General features: G+C 42.2%; 1 protein-coding gene across 1 annotated transcript in view; it reads right to left on the reverse strand.

Moving 5' to 3' along the window:
- Positions 1-367: 367 nt before the first annotated feature.
- Positions 368-18,770, reverse strand: part of LOC149455661 (opsin-5-like) — a 53,336-nt gene continuing 34,933 nt past the window's right edge. Inside the window, exon 4 of the mRNA XM_089686058.1 lies at positions 368-8,854. Within this exon, the coding sequence (XP_089542184.1) occupies positions 8,495-8,854 (360 nt within the window). The 3' untranslated portion in view covers positions 368-8,494. The remainder of the gene's footprint in view (positions 8,855-18,770) is intronic.

Consider the following 18,770-nt stretch of genomic DNA (forward strand, 5'->3'; position numbering starts at 1 on the left):
ACACTAAACTGAGCATGTGCAGAGTGACTCCTAGAGATCAGTACTATCAGCAGATGGATTGGAGACAATAGAAGAAGGGGAGGATCAGAGAAGACAGGATCAGTCTTTTTACATAATGAGGATTAACCCCCCCTAGGTTCCACAGTGAGTATAACTAGTATTCTTTCCCGCATATACAGACTGATTTTACTGTTGTAGGTTTAGTGATACTTTAAGTAACTAAAGTCATCCCCAAATAAACAATAAGTTGTATTGTTACAATTGCTCAAGTCCATAGGGGTATACAGGTATGAAAGCTGAAGTCGTTAATAATCGTATCATAATTTAAAACATAGATCTATAATAAAAAGAAGCATGAATAATGTAATTGTGTTTTGTACAGTGTAGTTTTATTGCACAGCATCTGAAATTGTGATGGAATAAATATCTTTTTATACATGCTGCATACACTGCTCAGCTCATCAACAGCAGTTTTTTCCAACATTTCATTTGGTGATAATCTTTTTGAAAACATTGAAAAAAAATTGTCTTAGTTTAAAGAGTACCTTTTCCAATTTTTTTCTTTTTTTTTTTTTTTTGCAAAAAACGTGGGAGTTTTTGTTGTTCACAACTCACTTGGGGAGATTTTCCCCTCACTTCCTGTGCAATAGGGGATCATGGGGCTCCTGTGTCCTTGCCCAAACTCAAAAAAGCCTATGAAAAAGATACCAAGGGCATCTCATGGGGCCCCCTACTGACCCCGGGCCCTCGGGCAGTGCCCAAGTTTCCAAATGGTCAGTCCGCCCCTGGGAGTAAGCTTTTATTAGGGATACAGACAACAATAAAGGCCTTCTTAATGTATTAAAATATGGTTCAGGAAGAATACCCTGTCGGCTTTTTATTGCTGTTTGGATTCCCATTGCAGAGTTTACCGCACTTCTTCAAACACAAAAGAGAAGAGAAATATGCCCAATGAGGCCTCAGCAAGCAATAGAAACTTGACAGGGGTTTTAACTCCTATATATACAACTTTTTAAAAAATGTTTTGGTGATGAAAAGACTTTCTGGGATATAAAAAAAAATCACCATTCGGTCCTTGTTTCCCATGATCAATACCCAGGCACTTTCTAACCTAAATTATTATTAGTATGAGGCCTAGCCATACACTACAAAATCACTGTAAACCATTTGCAGGCACTTACTGACCAGTGTTAATGAACTGCTTCCTACATCAGCACATGCTCTCCACATTTTTGTCCACTGAAACATACACTTTATTGGTGGAAGTGACCAGTTGGCTGAACTAATAATATGAGAACTTGAGTTGATCACTGAGGTAGTTGTTCACTAGGAGCCAGTGACACCTGAATGTCCTCAAGTGAGGTCACCAGATCCTAGCAAACTAATATGGTGTGTTTTCATGACTATTAGTTCAGTTTTCAAAATGGCCTCCATGTTGTGCGTATTTAACATGCATGTTTGATTTCATAGGAAGCATGATGCTGTGAAGGAGGAAAGGAGTGGAGTGCAATATTGCACTTGTTTCTTACAATACTGAAGGCTTTAGTGTATATCGGAAGTGACATGCTTAAGGCTTGATGAGGTCCCCTGTGCCTTCATGGTGTTTGCCTATTGCTATGGCAGTGCTAGGGAGTTAGGTGTGATAGACACAACTACGACACAACAAACTGGAACTTTTTAGGCACTCCAATAAGACAACCAAATTTAAGTAAAATACAAAATGAGAACTTCTCGTTCCTAGGAGACCATGCTATCCATAGGATTGGTGAGCAACTTCTTTCTGTCATCACTCTAGGGATGCTGCATGCAGACACTTGATACACCAAAGTATCAGGAGATCTTTGCTTTGAGCAGCCTGTTTAACTTGATTGAATTACCAGTATCCACTAATGCTTATGGGCCCCACCATTGCTAGCAGAAGAAAATGGATACCACCATATCAAGAATTATAAACATCACAGGACTCAAGTTGCAAATCAGTGTAGGGTATTTATATCTATTTATGCCAGAGTATACATATACGTAATTCTCTGCATGTCCTGTTGTGGCACCGGTGGCACAAAGGGAGCTGATAAGTCAACAAGCCTTTTCTTCCCCCTCTTGCTGCTGATGTTGCAATTAATTAGTTGAAGCTTACTACTCATGACTGTATAACCTGTTAATTTTGCTAATGGATTATTCTTATTTTACCAGCATCCTGCATCTATGCGTTAACTTGGGTTGTATGTCCTAAAACCATTATTTCTGTAGCCTACTCTTTTGAACAAGTCTAACATAGAGGTTTTTCTAAAAAATTGTGACTTTTGTATTATTATTCTATACTATTGAAATATATCTGAACCCAGAGTGTCAGAGGTATTGAGAGGCTTGCAAGGTCAGGGCAACCACTGGGGACACGCATTATCAAGAGGCCCATGCAGGGGGTAGTGCTACATAGAAAATCCTTAACACAAAATTAAATCATAGGCTGACATTCCAAAATATTACCAAAATGATTGTCTCCAATATCCCACACATGATAGAGGTAACCAGGTAAAGGTTGCATGCAACAGAGGCTTGGACATGATGGGTTCATTTTGGTATACTTATGTCTCTTTCTGGTTTATACATGCAAACTTGGGTTATTTTCCAATATCTCTTCGAGTTCCTTTCCAATCTGTGGGGAGGTCACCATCTTGATATCTTCATCTTGCCATACTATGCTCTTGTGTTGGAATGATTTTCAAACACATTGAGGTACTATTATACACATTGGTCCTTTCTGAAGTAGTATCTCTTCTATATTACCCTTTTGGTTTGATTATGCGTTTATATTTTGACTACAGTGGCAAGAAAAAGTATGTGAACCCCTTGGAATTCTTTTTTTTTTTTTTTTTTTTTTGCAGCACATTGCCATAAAATAAGATCTGATCTTCATCTAAGTCATAACAATACACACACACAGAATGTGCTTAACCTGATAACATATAAACAATTCAAATTTTTTGTGTCTTTATCGAACACATACTTTTTCTTGCCACTGTATTTTGTCTTTGATGGCCTTTTTAAAATTGGGGATAATACGATTTATTCTATCATTGACATTTCTGAGATTAGTTATTTGATTTGTTTATTTTGTAATATGGCACCCCGTACATACTTGGGGTTTATGCGGGTCGGCTGTGATTTTCCTGGGTCCAAAAATAAGAATGATTGTACTAGCTGACACATTGTATTATCGTCTTATCTTTGCAACTGATTAATAGGTTGTAGTGGGATCAAAAAATGCTATGTGAGATAGAACTGTACATTTCCTGTAGATAAGAATGTGCTCCTGCCCATGAAGAAGAGTTTGAAACACATTGGACAAATTCCCAATTTCTTTGGTAGTAAAACTGTCTAATGTATAAAGGAATGGCGCTTAAAATTAATATATGGGCCACTCCGTTGTATTAGGTGACCTACAATTCTGGTAAGAGAGTTGATGCTTGAAAGCCTTTTGAGACCTGCTGTAATGTTGTTGGAGAGTTATGGTGGCACTATCTTGTAAGTGCCACCATAACTCTCCAACAACCTTACCACCTATAGCTGCCATAGCAACAAAAGTAGATATAGGGGAGGGGCTGAACTGAAAGAGAGGTGGAGCTTTTTTCATCACTGTGCTAAAATTTGCACTAAATCTAAAACCAGTGACAGAGCCCATTTTTCCTTCCCTTTCCAGTATAAGCAAAATCACAAGTGCACTTCAACAAGGCAATACAAAGAGCTATGAAGATTCACAAAATGCAGTCACCCTCAGCAACAAATAAATTAAAGTAGACCGTAATTAAGAGAAACATGGAGGCCACCATTACATCTTTCTATAAATGCTAGTAGAATAGCTTTCACTTACTTTCAGTCATTGATTTGAGGGGAGCATAAAGATAAAGGCCTCTGGTATTCCTAATCTGCAGTAAAGCTATCGGGTCATGGCAATAGCTAGGCAAATAGCATCATTAGAAAGAAGTCAGTGATGGGAGCCGCCATGTTTTTTTTTTTCAGGAAAAGCTTACTTTAAAGTCTGAACCAGGGCTGTACTTAGCCATCACACTGCACTAGGCACCCCTAAATGATGACACCCTATTGCATAATCTCTGTACCTTGTGTCATATGATTATTGTACAATGCAATAGGCACTCCTAATTGACAACACCCTCTTGTATAAGCTCTGCCCCTTGTGTCATGTGATTATTGTAAAATTACTGCTAAAGTGCACTATGGGAGGTATTATGGGGATAGTTTTTGTGCAGAACTAATTTCTACTGTACAGACTACTAAGCAGTATAAAGGTGTCAGGCAGGGGCTCAACTGGAAATGACAGTACCCCATAGCAACAGTTTGATTGGGCCCTTAGTAAATTTAGATGGCCTGTAATGCACCCCTATAGTACCTAATGTGATGCCTTTGCCATTAAAGAAAGTCTTCACTAATCCACCTCTCCACCCCCCCCCCAACATATTTCAAGGTAATTGGGGGGGTTTGGGGTGCAGGTACCCAATCCCACTTCAAATCTCGCCTGGGAGTGAATTACGTAAGTATAAATAGCCCCCCTTTCCCTCCCACCCATAGCCTCCTGGCACATGTCCCAGGAGACTGGGAGACCAATCTTGAATGATCTTGTACATGTGCAGTGGGGAGCCAGCTGTTCAACAACAGGAAGTCACAACGAGCTCCCACAACCAAGATGGCGCTGTCAGGGATTGGAAGATTGTCAACCAACCGACCCAGGTAAAGACAGCGCTGGATTACTATTACCGAAGTTGAAGAAGTATATGAATGACTTGGGAGGTGGGATGGAGGGGAGGAGGGAATCCCTTCAGGCCCATGTCGTTCTCATTCATAAGGAGGGAAAAGATCCTTCTCAGTGCTCTAGCTACAGACCAATTTCATTATTGCAAAGGTCCTAGCAAACAGGCTGAAAGATCTAATGCCTGAATGGATCCATGGAGATCAGGTGGGCTTTGTTCCAGGGAGAGAGGGTAGAGATAACGGGTTGAGAACTTTGATGCTTATTCAGAAAAGTAGAAAAGGGAAAGCCCCGGTGGTGCTCTTGTCAATTGATGCCGAAAAGGCGTTTGATAGAGTGGACTGGGACTTTATGATGGACAACTTGGAAGTGTTGGGGATTGGAGAGAGAATGCGTGAGTGGATAGGTAAATTATATAGGGAGCCCACCGCAATCATCACGGTAAATGGGGAGAGGTCGGAATCCATTGGGATGTCCAATGGAACAAGACAAGGCTGCCCATTGTCCCCCTTGTTGTACGTTTTGACATTGGAACCCCTGTTGTCAATAATAAGGAATAGTGGAGCGGTAAAGGGAATCCAGATAGAAAATATAGAACATAAAGTAGCGGCCTTTGCGGACGACCTACTGTTTTATGTAGGCAACCCCCGAATAACACTACCAAGTATAATGAAGACCCTGAAGGAATATGGTGAACTATCAAATCTAAAAATTAACCCAACAAAAACAGAGATTCTGAACATCAATATACCAAAGAGCGAAAAAGAAAAGCTACAAAAAGAATTCCCCTTTATATGGAGAGAAAAAGATATAAAATACCTAGGAATAAAACTTGCTACCTCATATAAACAATTGTATAGATTAAACTATATTTCTCTGATAAATGAGACTAAGGATGAATTAAAAAGATTAGAAGGAGGAAATCCATCATGGTTAGGACGTGTAAACCTAGTTAAAATGGTAATTATACCTAAAATACTCTATAGATTTCAAATGGTCCCAATTAAACTCCCAGAGGCGTTTTTTAAGATAATGAGAAGAATGTTAACAAGATATATATGGAGAAATAAAAAACCAAGAATATCATACGAAACACTAAGTAGGACTAAAGAGAAAGGGGGAATGGGACTCCCTGATGTCAAGAGATATTATAAAGCAGTAATTTTAGCAAGAATTTATGATTGGACATTTAACCATAAGGGAAAAAGTTGGGTAAAAATAGAAAATGAATTGAATGGAATTAGTTTGAGTAAGATGATATGGGTTCCAGCACATTATAGAAGAATTAAAGAAAACACAAGCACTTTCACTTTAAATGTTTTAAGGACATGGGATAATTTACATAAACACATGAAATGGGAATTCAATTCTATATTAATGCCTCTTGCAAACACGGAGTTTTTCCCTCCAGGAAAGGATGAGATATCAGGGAGATGGTTTAAAAAGGAAGATATCCAACTGAGAGACGTATTGGTAGAGGGGGAATTGAGATCATTTAAAGAATTAAAAGAGAGGGGGGGAGATATGTTTACTAGAATAGATGAGTGGAAATATCATCAATTAAAATGTTTCATTGGAAGTCTCCCAAAACCCTTGAGATTAAAAAAAGAGTGGAATATGTTTGAAAGGCTATTAGAAACACGTAGAGATGGGAAACACGGTGTTACAAAAATTTATAGAATACTCACAGAATTAGACACAGACACAAAGTTAATTTTTATAACAAATTGGGAAAGAGATATGGAGGTGGTGATAGATGAGGAACAACAGAATAAGATATTTAGACTAGTTCACGAGAGTGTTAGTATGAGAGACGTTGAGATTAACTATAAATGTCTGACACGATGGCATATTACACCGAGCACTGAGCACAAGATGAGTGGGGAGAATTCAAAAATGTGTTGGAGAGGATGTGGGGAGGAGGGCACGGTGTTCCACATATGGTGGCAATGTCCAAAAATTCAGGTTTTCTGGAAGACAATAGTTAAATTAATAGAAATAATAACTGGAAATGACATAGGGTTAGACCCAACCATGTGTCTCCTACATAGTGTTGAGACAACAGTAAATAAATATAAAGAATCGGGCGTATGGTACTACTTAAGTGCTGCAAAAGGGTTGATACCCAAGTTTTGGTGGAAGACAGAGGTGCCGATGGAGGAGGATTGGATCAATAGGGTAAACCAGATTAGTAGAATGGAAAAATCTTACTATATGCAGGAAGACAGGTTGGAAATATACTATTCGCGATGGGAAAAAGCAGGATTGAAAGAGAAATATAGAAAATTTTAAACTAGGAAGTTATTTAAAGTTATTGGGTCTTGAGAGATTGGAGATCTTGCAGAGTGGAGGGAGGGGGAAGGGGGGTAGAATGTGGGTTGGGAGGGGAGGGAAAGAAAAGAGGTAATTAGAAGGGGCAAAGTAGAAATGTATTGATTATTTATATGTATTGTGTGTCTTCTTATGGAATTTTTGTAATAATATGAAAAACTAATAAATATTTAAATTAAAAAGAAAAAAAGACAGCGCTGGACTCCTGGGCCGGTGAGTGTCCTTCTGTTAAAAGTCAGTAGCTACAATATTTGTAGATGCTGACTTTTGTTTTATTTTTTAGTAATGATTTCAGTTCCTCTTCTAATAACCTAAGGTCCATCAGAAAGGCATGGCCATACATCCCCACACCCATATAAAGCACAGACATGTGCTATACAGGTTTGCATGGCCTTCTGCTGGATTCAGAGGTCTGAAATATAATTAAAAATAAGGAGGCTCAAGAAAAGGAAAGTTCCCTCCCCTTTGGAGGTTTTTTCTTTAGGGGGGAGGGTTAGGGAGCAAATACCTAGTTTTAACAGGTACCCACTCACACTTGTGGTAGAATTGCCTAGGGGATCCCAGTGGAAGTTCACTTCCCCCCTACCTGCATCCTCCTGGGACATGTCACAAGTCCCAGAAGGCTGCCAGTCCATGAACAAAGCTAAGCATGACTCAAACATGCACAGTGGGGGAGCCAGCTGTGAAGCCACAAATCCCAGCGTGTTTCCCACAGTAAACATGGTAGCACCAAGGACCCGAGCAGGTAAGTGTCTTTTTTTTAAAAGTCAGCAGCTACAGTATTTGTAGCTGATTACTTTTTTTTTACAGACTGAAGAACCTCTTTAAGCAAACAGAACCCCCTGGGGCACCATAGACTCCACACCACAGCCTGAATACAAGATGCCTTAGCCAGTTGAATCAAAGCACAGCAGTTTAAAAGTGGTCTTTTAATGATGGAGAGTATGGTTGAATATGTGAACTACTTTTTTGTTATAATACCACTTTCATATTTGAGCTGGGTCCCCATAGTACCTACTTGGGCTGCTAAGACTGTAGTTACACCTTGGCTTCATACTTTCTACCCTAAAGAGCTTTGTCCCTCCTCTCAGCATCCACCACAACTCCCACATTACTCTTGCTGAATTTAATCACAAACATCCAGAGGTGTCCAGAAGGGGGAAATGGGTATGGAAGAAGTTATCACAATTTGTTCATGCTGAGGCTTGATGCTACCCCACCTAAACCTGATGCCCCAAGCACTGGCCCCTGTGTACCATGTATGGTAAATACAGCTCTGGTCAGATCCTGTGCTAGAAGAATTATGATTACATGCTGATTGTTACTGCACATTGCCATTAGCCATACTTGTGTGCAACTAACAAGTACCCTCTATTACCCCCATAGCAAAAACATTGCTCATTGTGTTATTGTTGAGCTAGTCTGTCCTTTGTTTAGTTGGAGAGCAGAGGAGAGCTTAATGTTTTCTCTTCCCGACCAGATTACAGAGACTGCTGGATTATCCACTGAGTTGTCTGACTGCAAGAAATGGATTCTCCACCCACAGCAGCACTTCAGTTGTTTCACCTTCTGCCGGAAGGTTTTGCTGAACGTGTAGTAGATGATGGGGTTGAAGGCAGTGGAGGATTTGGCGAACAGGCAGGGCAGCAGAGAAACAGTTGGTGGTATGCTTGCGCTAGAATGGAACATGGACCAAAAGCTGACAACAGCGTAGGGAGTCCAGGAAACCAGAAAACCAACACTGACCAGTATTGCCATCTGTGGAGAGACAGAAAGGAAGGTTATGATTTTAAATAGGTAAATAAAAGTCCATGGATAATACATTACAACTATTTAGCTTGATTCTCCTTGGTTCTAATGAAAGGTTCAAGAGTCGTACACTGGTTGAAGTGCAAAAAAACCCCAAAAAACTGACAATACCTACACTCACTGGCCACTTTATTAGATACACCTGTTCAATTGCTTGGTAACACAAACTGCTAATCAGCCAATCACATGGCAGCAACTCAATGCATTTAGACATGTAGATGTGGTGAAGACGACTTGCTGAAGTTCAAACCGAGCATTAGAATGGGGAACACTTGACTTTGACCGCGGCATGGTTGTTGGTGCCAGACAGGCTGGTCTGAGTAATTCAAAAACTGCTGATCTACTGGGATTTTCCACACAACCCTCTCTAGGGTTTACAGAGAATGGTCTGAAAAAGAGAAAATATTAAGTGAGCGGCAATTGTGTGGAGAAAAATGCCTTGTTGATATTAGAGGTCAGAGTCGAATGGGCAGACTGGTTGCTGCAACATTCAGATGGTAGGGTCAGAATTTGGCGTAAACGGCATGAAAGCAAGGATCCATCCTGCCTTGTATCAACGGTTCAGGCTGGTGGTGGTGTAATGGTGTGCGGGATACTTTCTTGGCACTCACAAGGTGTGCCTAATAAAGTGACTGGTGAGTGTACAATAGAGGATATCATTGCAAGCTTTCAAGGAACAATGACCCATCTTGAGACTGATATAAATAACGTACCTACCAAAAGTTATTTTCAACATCATTAGTCCTTTAAGAGTGTAACCAGCTCAACACTGTTGGTTAAGAATATAGAAAGGAGAGACAGCAGGTGAACATTTTAATGGGGCAAGCCGTAGTTTAGGGGCTGGGCAGATTACCTCACTGGGAATGATGGAGGTAACAGAATTGCATGTCTAAGGACTTGCTTCATTCATCTGAATAGTTCAGTTCAGAGTACAGGCTTTGGCCAGTCCAACATCTGAACATATGTAGCCCAAGCTATGTTTGTTTTTTCTCTGAGATTGTTCTGCGAGCTGTATCGGTATAGTCTGATAGAAACCATAAACTTGAAGATTATCACATTAGCCACCTGAAATCCATCATGTAATGTCTATAGATACTAAAGCAGCACCACAACTGTCCCATTCACCAGAAAGAGTAAAATACCTAGTACCTCCAGGTGTATAAGAGCATGTGACTCTATCAGGTTTCAGGTTACTCCAATGATGCAGTGCCTGGTCCCTGAGCAGCCAATAATTCAGACCCATATGGAAGAAAAATATATTTGAAATATAAGTTAAAAATATTCAATATACAGGTGAAACTCGAAAAATTAGAATATCGTGCAAAAGTTCATTTATTTCAGTAATGCAACTTAAAAGGTGAAACTAATATATGAGATAGACTCATTACATGCAAAGCAAGATAGTTCAAGCCGTGATTTGTCATAATTGTGATGATTATGGCTTACAGCTCATGAAAACCCCAAATCCACAATCTCAGAAAATTAGAATATTGTGAAAAGGTGCAATATTCTCAGCTCAAAGTGTCCCCCTCTAATCAGCTAATTAAGCCATAACACCTGCAAAGGGTTCCTGAGCCTTTAAATGGTCTCTCAGTCTGGTTCAGTAGGAATCACAATCATGGGAAAGACTGCTGACCTGACAGTTGTGCAGAAAACCATCATTGATACCCTCCATAAGGAGGGAAAGCCTCAAAAGGTAATTGCAAAGTTGGATGTTCCCAAAGTGCTGTATCAAAGCACATTAATAGAAAGTTATGTGGAAGGGAAAAGTGTGGAAGAAAAAGTGCACAAGCAGCAGGGATGACCGCAGCCTGGAGAGGATTGTCAGGAAAAGGCCATTCAAAAGTGTTGGGGACTTTCACAAGGAGTGGACTGAGGCTGGAGTCAGTGCACCAAGAGCCACCACACACAGACGGATCCTGGACATGGGCTTCAAATGTCGTATTCTTCTTGTCAAGCTGCTCCTGAACAACAAACAACGTCAGAAGCGTCTTACCTGGGCTAAAGAAAAACAGACCTGGTCTGTTGCTCAGTGGTCCAAAGTCCTCTTTTCTGATGAGAGCAACTTTTGCATTTCATTTGGAAACCAAGGACCCAGAGTATGGAGGAAGAATGGAGAGGCACACACTGCAAGATGCTTAAAGTCCATTGTGAAGTTTCCACAGTCTGTGTTGATTTGGGGAGCCATGTCATCTGCTGGTGTTGGCCCACTGTGCTTCATTAAGTCCAGGGTCAATGCAGCCGTCTACCAGGAGATTTTGGAGCACTTCATGCTTCCTTCTGCAGATGAGCTTTATGGGGATGCTGACTTCATTTTCCAGCAGGACTTGGCACCTGCCCACACTGCCAAAAGCACCAAAACCTGGTTCAATGACCGTGGGATTTCTGTGCTTGATTGGCCAGCAAACTCGCCTGACCTGAATCCCATAGAGAATCTATGGGGCATTGCCAAGAGAATGATGAGAGACATGAGACCGAACAATGCAGATGAGCTGAAGGCCGCTATTGAAGCAAACTGGTCTTCCATAACACCTCAGCAGTGCCACAGGCTGATAGCTTCCATGCCACACCGCATTGAGGCAGTAATTGCTGCAAAAGGGGCCCAAACCAAGTACTGAGTACATATGTATGCTATATACATGTAATATTCTAATTTTCTGAGATTGTGGATTTGAGGTTTTCATGAGCTGTAAGCCATATTCATCACAATTATGGCAAATCATGGCTTGAACTATCTTGGTTTGCATGTAATGAGTCTATCTCATATATTAGTTTCACCTTTTTAAGTTCCATTACTGAAATAAATGAACTTTTGCACGATATTCTAATTTTTTTAGATTCACCTGTGTGTGTATATGTATATGTGTGTGTGTGTGTGTATATATATATATATATAATCTCATGTTGAAATGCGGTTTTATTACAAAATATATGAAAAATATTTTTAAAAATACTTTTTAAATATACTGTATGTCTTTAAAAGTACAAATCTACATTTTTGGAATGCATTTACAAATATATGTTAAAATGACTTTTTTACGTAAAAAAAAATCTGAAGAATATATTTTAAAAAAATATAGTTTTAAAAATATATATTTTAAATATATTTTTCAGATTTTTTTTTCCACCCTGACAAGTGGAATGGGGCCCAGCTGCTATCATAGCCTTGGCTGGGGGGCAGGAGGGCAATACAGTGCCAACCTGAAGTCTCTCCCCTTTGGCTCTCTTAATAGTCTCCAGCGTTTTCGCTCAGTCTCCTCGAGTGCTGCCTACAGAAAGATACAGGCGGAGCTGCCGGCTGCCGTTGATCCCGCCAGGAGGGATGTCTGTGGGATGTGTGAAGGGAGGTGAGTTGGCTGGGTGTAAGATGTTGGAACTGGTCTGCAGGGACTTGAGGAATGGGCATGAGATGAACGGGGGGGGGGGGGGGTGACAGTAGTGTCTCCAGCAGGGTGGGAGGCCAATACTGGTGCTGCACAGCTAACTTCAGTTGCTCAATTCATGCCACTGCTAAATGCCCTCTGCAGCGTTGGAGCAATGAATTAGGGCTCATTCACACCATATACATTATATGCAATCGCAGAAGAAGTGGGAGTTACCTGTCAATTCCCCCCCCCCCCGCTCCCCAAAGGTGCCAATCCTTAATGGGGATCATTAAGGTGGAACGTCCCCTTTTGGGTTGAACTCTACTTTAAGTTGGTGGAGTGGGCATCATCCGGGTGCAGAGAGTGAGAAGTAGAAGAAGATGCAGCCTTGGGTTGAGTCAGCCCCTGTCAGACTGGTTGGGGCCTCCCCCCTTTGATGTAGACTCATCAGTCCAAGGTATTCAATGGCTGAGGAATAGAGGTAGGAAAATTTGGACTTGTGATCAAGAAAGTGCTGAGAAACAATGAGAAGTGCTCATGTCATGTACTAAAAGTTGCTTTTTCTAAAAGTTCTGAACTGTTATTAATATTGCTTCCATGAAATTATCAAGTAAAATTTTGAAAACACATTGGTGTCTCCTTCCTCTAAGGCCTATCCATAAAGAATCTGGAAAATAGCTGAAAGCATGAGGTTATGGCTGAACTAAGTTAATGTACTTCCTATGGGAGTGGGGAATCTCTCAGACAAGTGAAGAATAGGTCTGTGATGCCAAGTGAATTCACGCTGTGCCCAAGTCCAGTTGGACCTGCTTTCACCATATTTCTAAGTACTTTTTAAACCCTAACTATGAGGTCCGACCTGCCACCACCTCCCTCCTGCCACATTTGACCTGACAACTTTGTAGGAAATGGCTGCTTTATAGCTACAGTTTGTCTCAGCTGTGAACACTTTCCTTAGACCAGCAAAGGCAAGAGGAGTGCAGAAGGGGGGCGTCAGCCTCTGCATTCCTCTTGCCGTTGGTTGTCTCAGGAAAGTATTCACTGACAAGACAAGCTACAGCTATCAGTCAGCGATCTTCATAGCTGATGTCAGATTATTGTTATTATACAGGATTTATATAGCGCCAACAGTTTATGCAGAGCATTACAATATAAAGGAGGACAGTACAATTACAATACAATTCAATACAGAAGGAGTAGGAGAGCCCTACTCACAGAGCTTACAATCTAAAGGGAGGGGGAGGTGGTACAAAAAGTAATAGTTGCAGGGGATGATCTGATCGAGGTTACCCAAGCACAGTTCTTAAGCAGAGGTGGGGTAGGCTTCCCTGAATAAGTGAGTTTTCAAGGATTGCCTAAAGGGGGACAGAGAGGGAGCTGACCGGACATACTGGAGCAGGGAGTTCCAGAGTATAGGAGAGGCTCTGGATAGGTCCTGGAGGCTAGCGTGGGAAGAGGCAACAAGCTGGAGAGCAAGACAGCTTGGGAGGAGCACCGAGGATGGTTTGGGTGATATCTGCAGATGAGGTGGTGACATAGCTGGGGGTGATGTTGTGAATGGCTTTGTACATTGTGGTTAGTATTTTGAATTTTATATGTTGGGCTAGTGGAAGCCAGTGAAGAGATTGGCAGAGAGGAGCAGCAGTCACGGATCGGTTAGTAAGGTGTATTAGTCTAGCAGCAGCATTTATAATAGACTGAAGGGGACATAGCCTGTGTAGGGGTAGGCCAGTGAGGAGAGAGTTGCAGTAGTCAAGGCGGGAAATAACCAAGGAGTGAATAAGCTGTTTTGTGGTGTCGTTAGTCAGGAAGGGCGAATTCTGGAAATGTTGCGGAGGTTGAGGCAGCAAGACTTAGCTAATGATTGGAACTGGGGGCTGAAGGAGGGTCAGAGTCTAGGATTACAGCTAACACCCTAGCATGTGTGGAGTGACCAGTGGTTGTGCCGTTGATCTCAATTGTACTGTAAACTCATGGGGAGGGGATTAGGGAGAGGATGTCGCTCAGTAAATTTGTGATACGTAAGGAGATTGAGGAGTCGAGAGATACATCTGGGTATCATCAGTATAGAGCTAGTATTGGAAGCCATGGGAGGTTATCAACTGGCCCAGGGAAGAAGTATAGAGAGAGAAGAAGAGGGGCCCAAGGAAGGATCCTTGGGGTACCCCAACAGGAAGAGGGGCGGAGGAGATGGTATTGTATGCAACACTGAATGTGCGCTGAGTAAGTAGGAGGAGAACTAGAAAAGAGCAGTCATGGAAGCCAAATGAGTAGAGATTGTTGAGGAGTGGTTGGTCAACTGTGTCAAAGGCAGCAGAAAGGTCTTAGAGTATGAGTATGGAGTACTGGCTGTTGATTTTATCAGTTGGTCATTGGTGAGTTTTAATAGGGAAGTTTCAGTGGAATGTTGATGTTGTGGTCAAAAGCCTGTCTGTAGGGGATCTGAAAGATTGTTGTCAGTGAGGCAGCAACTTATACAGTTGTGGACAAGGCTTTAAAGAAAATTGGAGGTAAAAAGGAGCAGCGAGATGGGTCTGAAGTTATTCAAACAGGTGGGGTCCATTGAGGGTTTTTTAAGTATAGGGGTGAACAGTGCATGTTTGAGTGGGGAGGGAAAGGTGCCGAAGGAGAGGGAGAGGCTAAAGATGTGGGTTAGAGAGTTTATGATGGAGCAGGAATGTGGTCACAGTAATTGGGAGGGGACAGGGGACAGGTGGTGAGGTGGGCAGTGGGCAACTTCCTCAGTGGTAACAGGGTTAAAGGAGCAAAGTGTTGAGTGTGGTGGGGGACTTGGTGTGTTGGTTGGGAGAGAAAACTGGACGCTGAATATCCCATCATGCGTTGTCTTTTTTGTTTTTGAAACGATTGGCATTCTCCTGGGTTGTAAGCAAGTTGATGGCTGGAGGCAGTGGGGGGTGAAGTAAGGAATTAAGGGTAGAAAAGAGGTGAGGAGGTTTGGATTAGAGGTTTTGGATGAGAGTGGTGTAGTAGGTTTGTTTAGCAGCGTGGAAGCAGGAGAAGGGCGATTTGTAGAGGGTGAAGTCTTTTTAGGGATTTAGTTTTTCACCATGCTCGCTCAAGAGCATAGATGCCGCAGCAGGGGGGCGGCAGTTCAGACCTCATAGCTAGGGTCAAAAAGCACTTAGAAACATGGGAGAAAGTCCTGCTGCCTTGTCTCAGAGTGGACAAAAATGGAAAAAAATGTTTTTTTTAAGCAGTGTTTCTCTTTTTCATTCTTTAAACCTTGATGCACCCTAGTCTAAAAAAAATACAGTCCCCCATAGATTAGAAAACCAGTCCTGATCTCTGTTCTACCCAGAGATAACCATTGACTGCAGTGTCTGCCTGCAGACCTAGCTTCCTTTCCTATACATCAGTGGGGCTGATCGAAAAAAACTGAATGGATTCCCTCATTCACAAAAGCAAGGTGGATGGAGGAATTCTCCCCGTTGTTTTATTGTATTCTGACAGCAGAGACTCCTGCTCTGTCAGAATACATTGATCATCGTTACAGCCAATTGGCTGCAGTGCTGGTTAACCAAAAATTTTCCAACAAACCTGTTTATGAGAAGTTGATCAGTGGATTGACTTCTCATGAATGGGAATGATCACAGATGGATTGAAATTTGTCCGGTCCCTGCTAAATTGGCTACATTTTGTTCTATCTATGGCCAGCTTAAGTGATTGATTAACTGCCCTAAGCTCTAGACCAACTCTCTCTTCTGCAGATACCGTATTTTTCGCTCCATAAGACGCACCTGACCATAAGACGCACCTAGGTTTTAGAGGCAGAAAACAGGAAAAAAAAATTCTGAACTAATGGACTGCAGACATAGTACAGGAGATGACCAGAGACTGCGGACAGCACAGGGATGACCAGAGACTGCGGACAGTACAGGGATGACCAGTGACTGCGGACAGTACAGGGATGACCAGTGACTACGGACAGTACAGGGATGACCAGAGACTGCGGACAGCACAGGGATGACCAGAGACTGCGGACAGTACAGGGATGACCAGTGACTGCGGACAGTACAGGGATGACCAGTGACTACGGACAGTACAGGGATGACCAGAGACTGCGGACAGCACAGGGATGACCAGAGACTGCGGACAGTACAGGGATGACCAGTGACTGCGGACAGTACAGGGATGACCAGAGACTGCGGACAGTACAGGGATGACCAGTGACTGCGGACAGTACAGGGATGACCAGAGACTGCGGACAGCACAGGGATGACCAGTGACTGCGGACAGTACAGGGATGACCAGTGACTGCGGACAGCACAGGGATGACCAGTGACTGCGGACAGTACAGGGATGACCAGTGACTGCGGACAGCACAGGGATGACCAGTGACTGCGGACAGCACAGGGATGACCAGTGACTGCGGACAGCACAGGGATGACCAGTGACTGCGGACAGCACAGGGATGACCAGTGACTGCGGACAGCACAGGGATGACCAGTGACTGCGGACAGCACAGGGATGACCAGTGACTGCGGACAGCACAGGGATGACCAGTGACTGCGGACAGCACAGGGATGACCAGTGACTGCGGACAGCACAGGGATGACCAGTGACTGCGGACAGTACAGGGATGACCAGAGACTGTGCACAGTACAGGAGATGACTGCTGACCTTTGCGGAGGTGGGGAGCGGGTACCTGAATTTGACAGGTACCCGCTCTTACTTCCGCAGAGTTTTTCTTTGATCTTACCTGTTCCTCTATCCAGCCGCGCGCTGTCTACCCGGCTTCTGTAGTGTGGGCGCTCGACGGACAGCCCGATGCCCAGTGCGCATGCGCGAGAAGCGCTACTCTTTGTGATTGGTCCGGCGGCTTCTGGGATCTGTCATGTGTCCCAGGTACTGCCTTACCATTCACAAAGAGCACCGCTTCTTGTGCATGCGCACTTGGGACCCGGCTGTCACGCACACTACAGAAGCCGGGAAGACAGCGCGCCGCTGGATAGAGGAACAGGTAAGGTCCCACTGCAGAGCTGAGCGGCCGGCCCGGTATTCTGACACGGCGGCGGTGGAAATACCGGACCGGCCGCTCTATATTCGCTCCATAAGACGCACTGACATTTTCCCCCCTTTTTTGGGGGGAAAAAAGTGCGTCTTATGGAGCAAAAAATACGGTACTATACATTGAAGTTATTTTAATTAGGACATTCCTTACAACTTCCATTCATGGTGAAAGCTACAAGTGCCTTTGGCCAAACACCATTTATTATGAAAGGAAACCAAACAACAAACTCTTCACATACAATACAAATCTTTTGAAAATTCATTAAGTTCTAATTAAATTAAGTTAGCATATTTCAAGGTAAATTTATTATCCTCTTTTATATACTTCAGAACTTGTTACACCTGTCTTTTTATTGGTAAAACACAGCATGTAACAATTTAATTAGTATCTGAGATCTCATGAGACAATACTAATGCTAATTACCCATTTTTTTTATATCCTAAAAACTGACAAACTGTACAAGAAAATATTCTTGCTATTTTCCAATATTTTTAAGTGTTCTTGCATGGCAAGACCACTTACTGTTATCTCACATATATATTCTTATTATTATAGCCAAATTTACCACCCTAACTCCTCCCACAGTTTTTACACTACATAGACAAGTAATATACCGAAACGTGCAGATTGTTCCCGATTGGTGTGCTATTACTTTGTGGAACATTTTGCCGAATGGTTTACGAAATATCGGCATTTTTGTGGTGAAATTGGTCCCATAGGAATGAATGGCGGAATGTTCAAAACTAGAGTGGGAGCTGACAAAAGCTAGAGTGTGAGCAGAAAAATCAGGACATGATTTCTAAACTGCCATCACTCCCTCATTTTCAAGTCCATCTACACAAAACTTATATAAAAACGTTCAGCTATCCCTGCTGCCACTAAAAATGTCCACGGCTAAGCCATAGTCCTGATAGTTTTCACAATATGACCATTTGTTTGCAACTTACAACACCCATTGACATTCATTGCAACTCCACTCTAGCCACCTCAAATTTGAAGGGCAATGTCTAAACTGCAACTGTGCCTTTATTTTTAATATTTCAGAGACATACTATGCATCAACCCGTAGGTCAGGGTCTTGTGATTCTCACAATATAAAGCTCTTCAGTGTAGGATTTATAATTTTTAAACTACAACCGTTTGAAAATGGCAACCGCCAGTGAAGTGAGCAAGTTGGAGCAGTTTGTTTTTAACCGCTCTTCTCTGCACTTGCTGTAGAGTGAGTTGCCATAGGAACCCAGGTGTGTGAGCAGCCAGCAGAGTGACAAAAGCTAGAGTGTGAGTTGTAGACTACTGGTGGAGGCAAGAACACTTCACACAATTTCCCCAGAAATTGTAGCTTTTCTAGTTAAAACTTGATATGAAAAAAACTTGGGCAAAAAAAACTGTTAGCCAATACTGTTTTAACATAGTATAAAATGTTATCCTTTTGTTTACTTTTTTAGCATTGATTTTTTTTAATCATTGT

This window comes from Staurois parvus, unplaced genomic scaffold (assembly GCF_062004578.1).
Source record: "Staurois parvus isolate SC_StPar_1 unplaced genomic scaffold, SC_StPar_1.0 ptg000390l, whole genome shotgun sequence".
NCBI lineage: Eukaryota > Metazoa > Chordata > Amphibia > Anura > Ranidae > Staurois > Staurois parvus.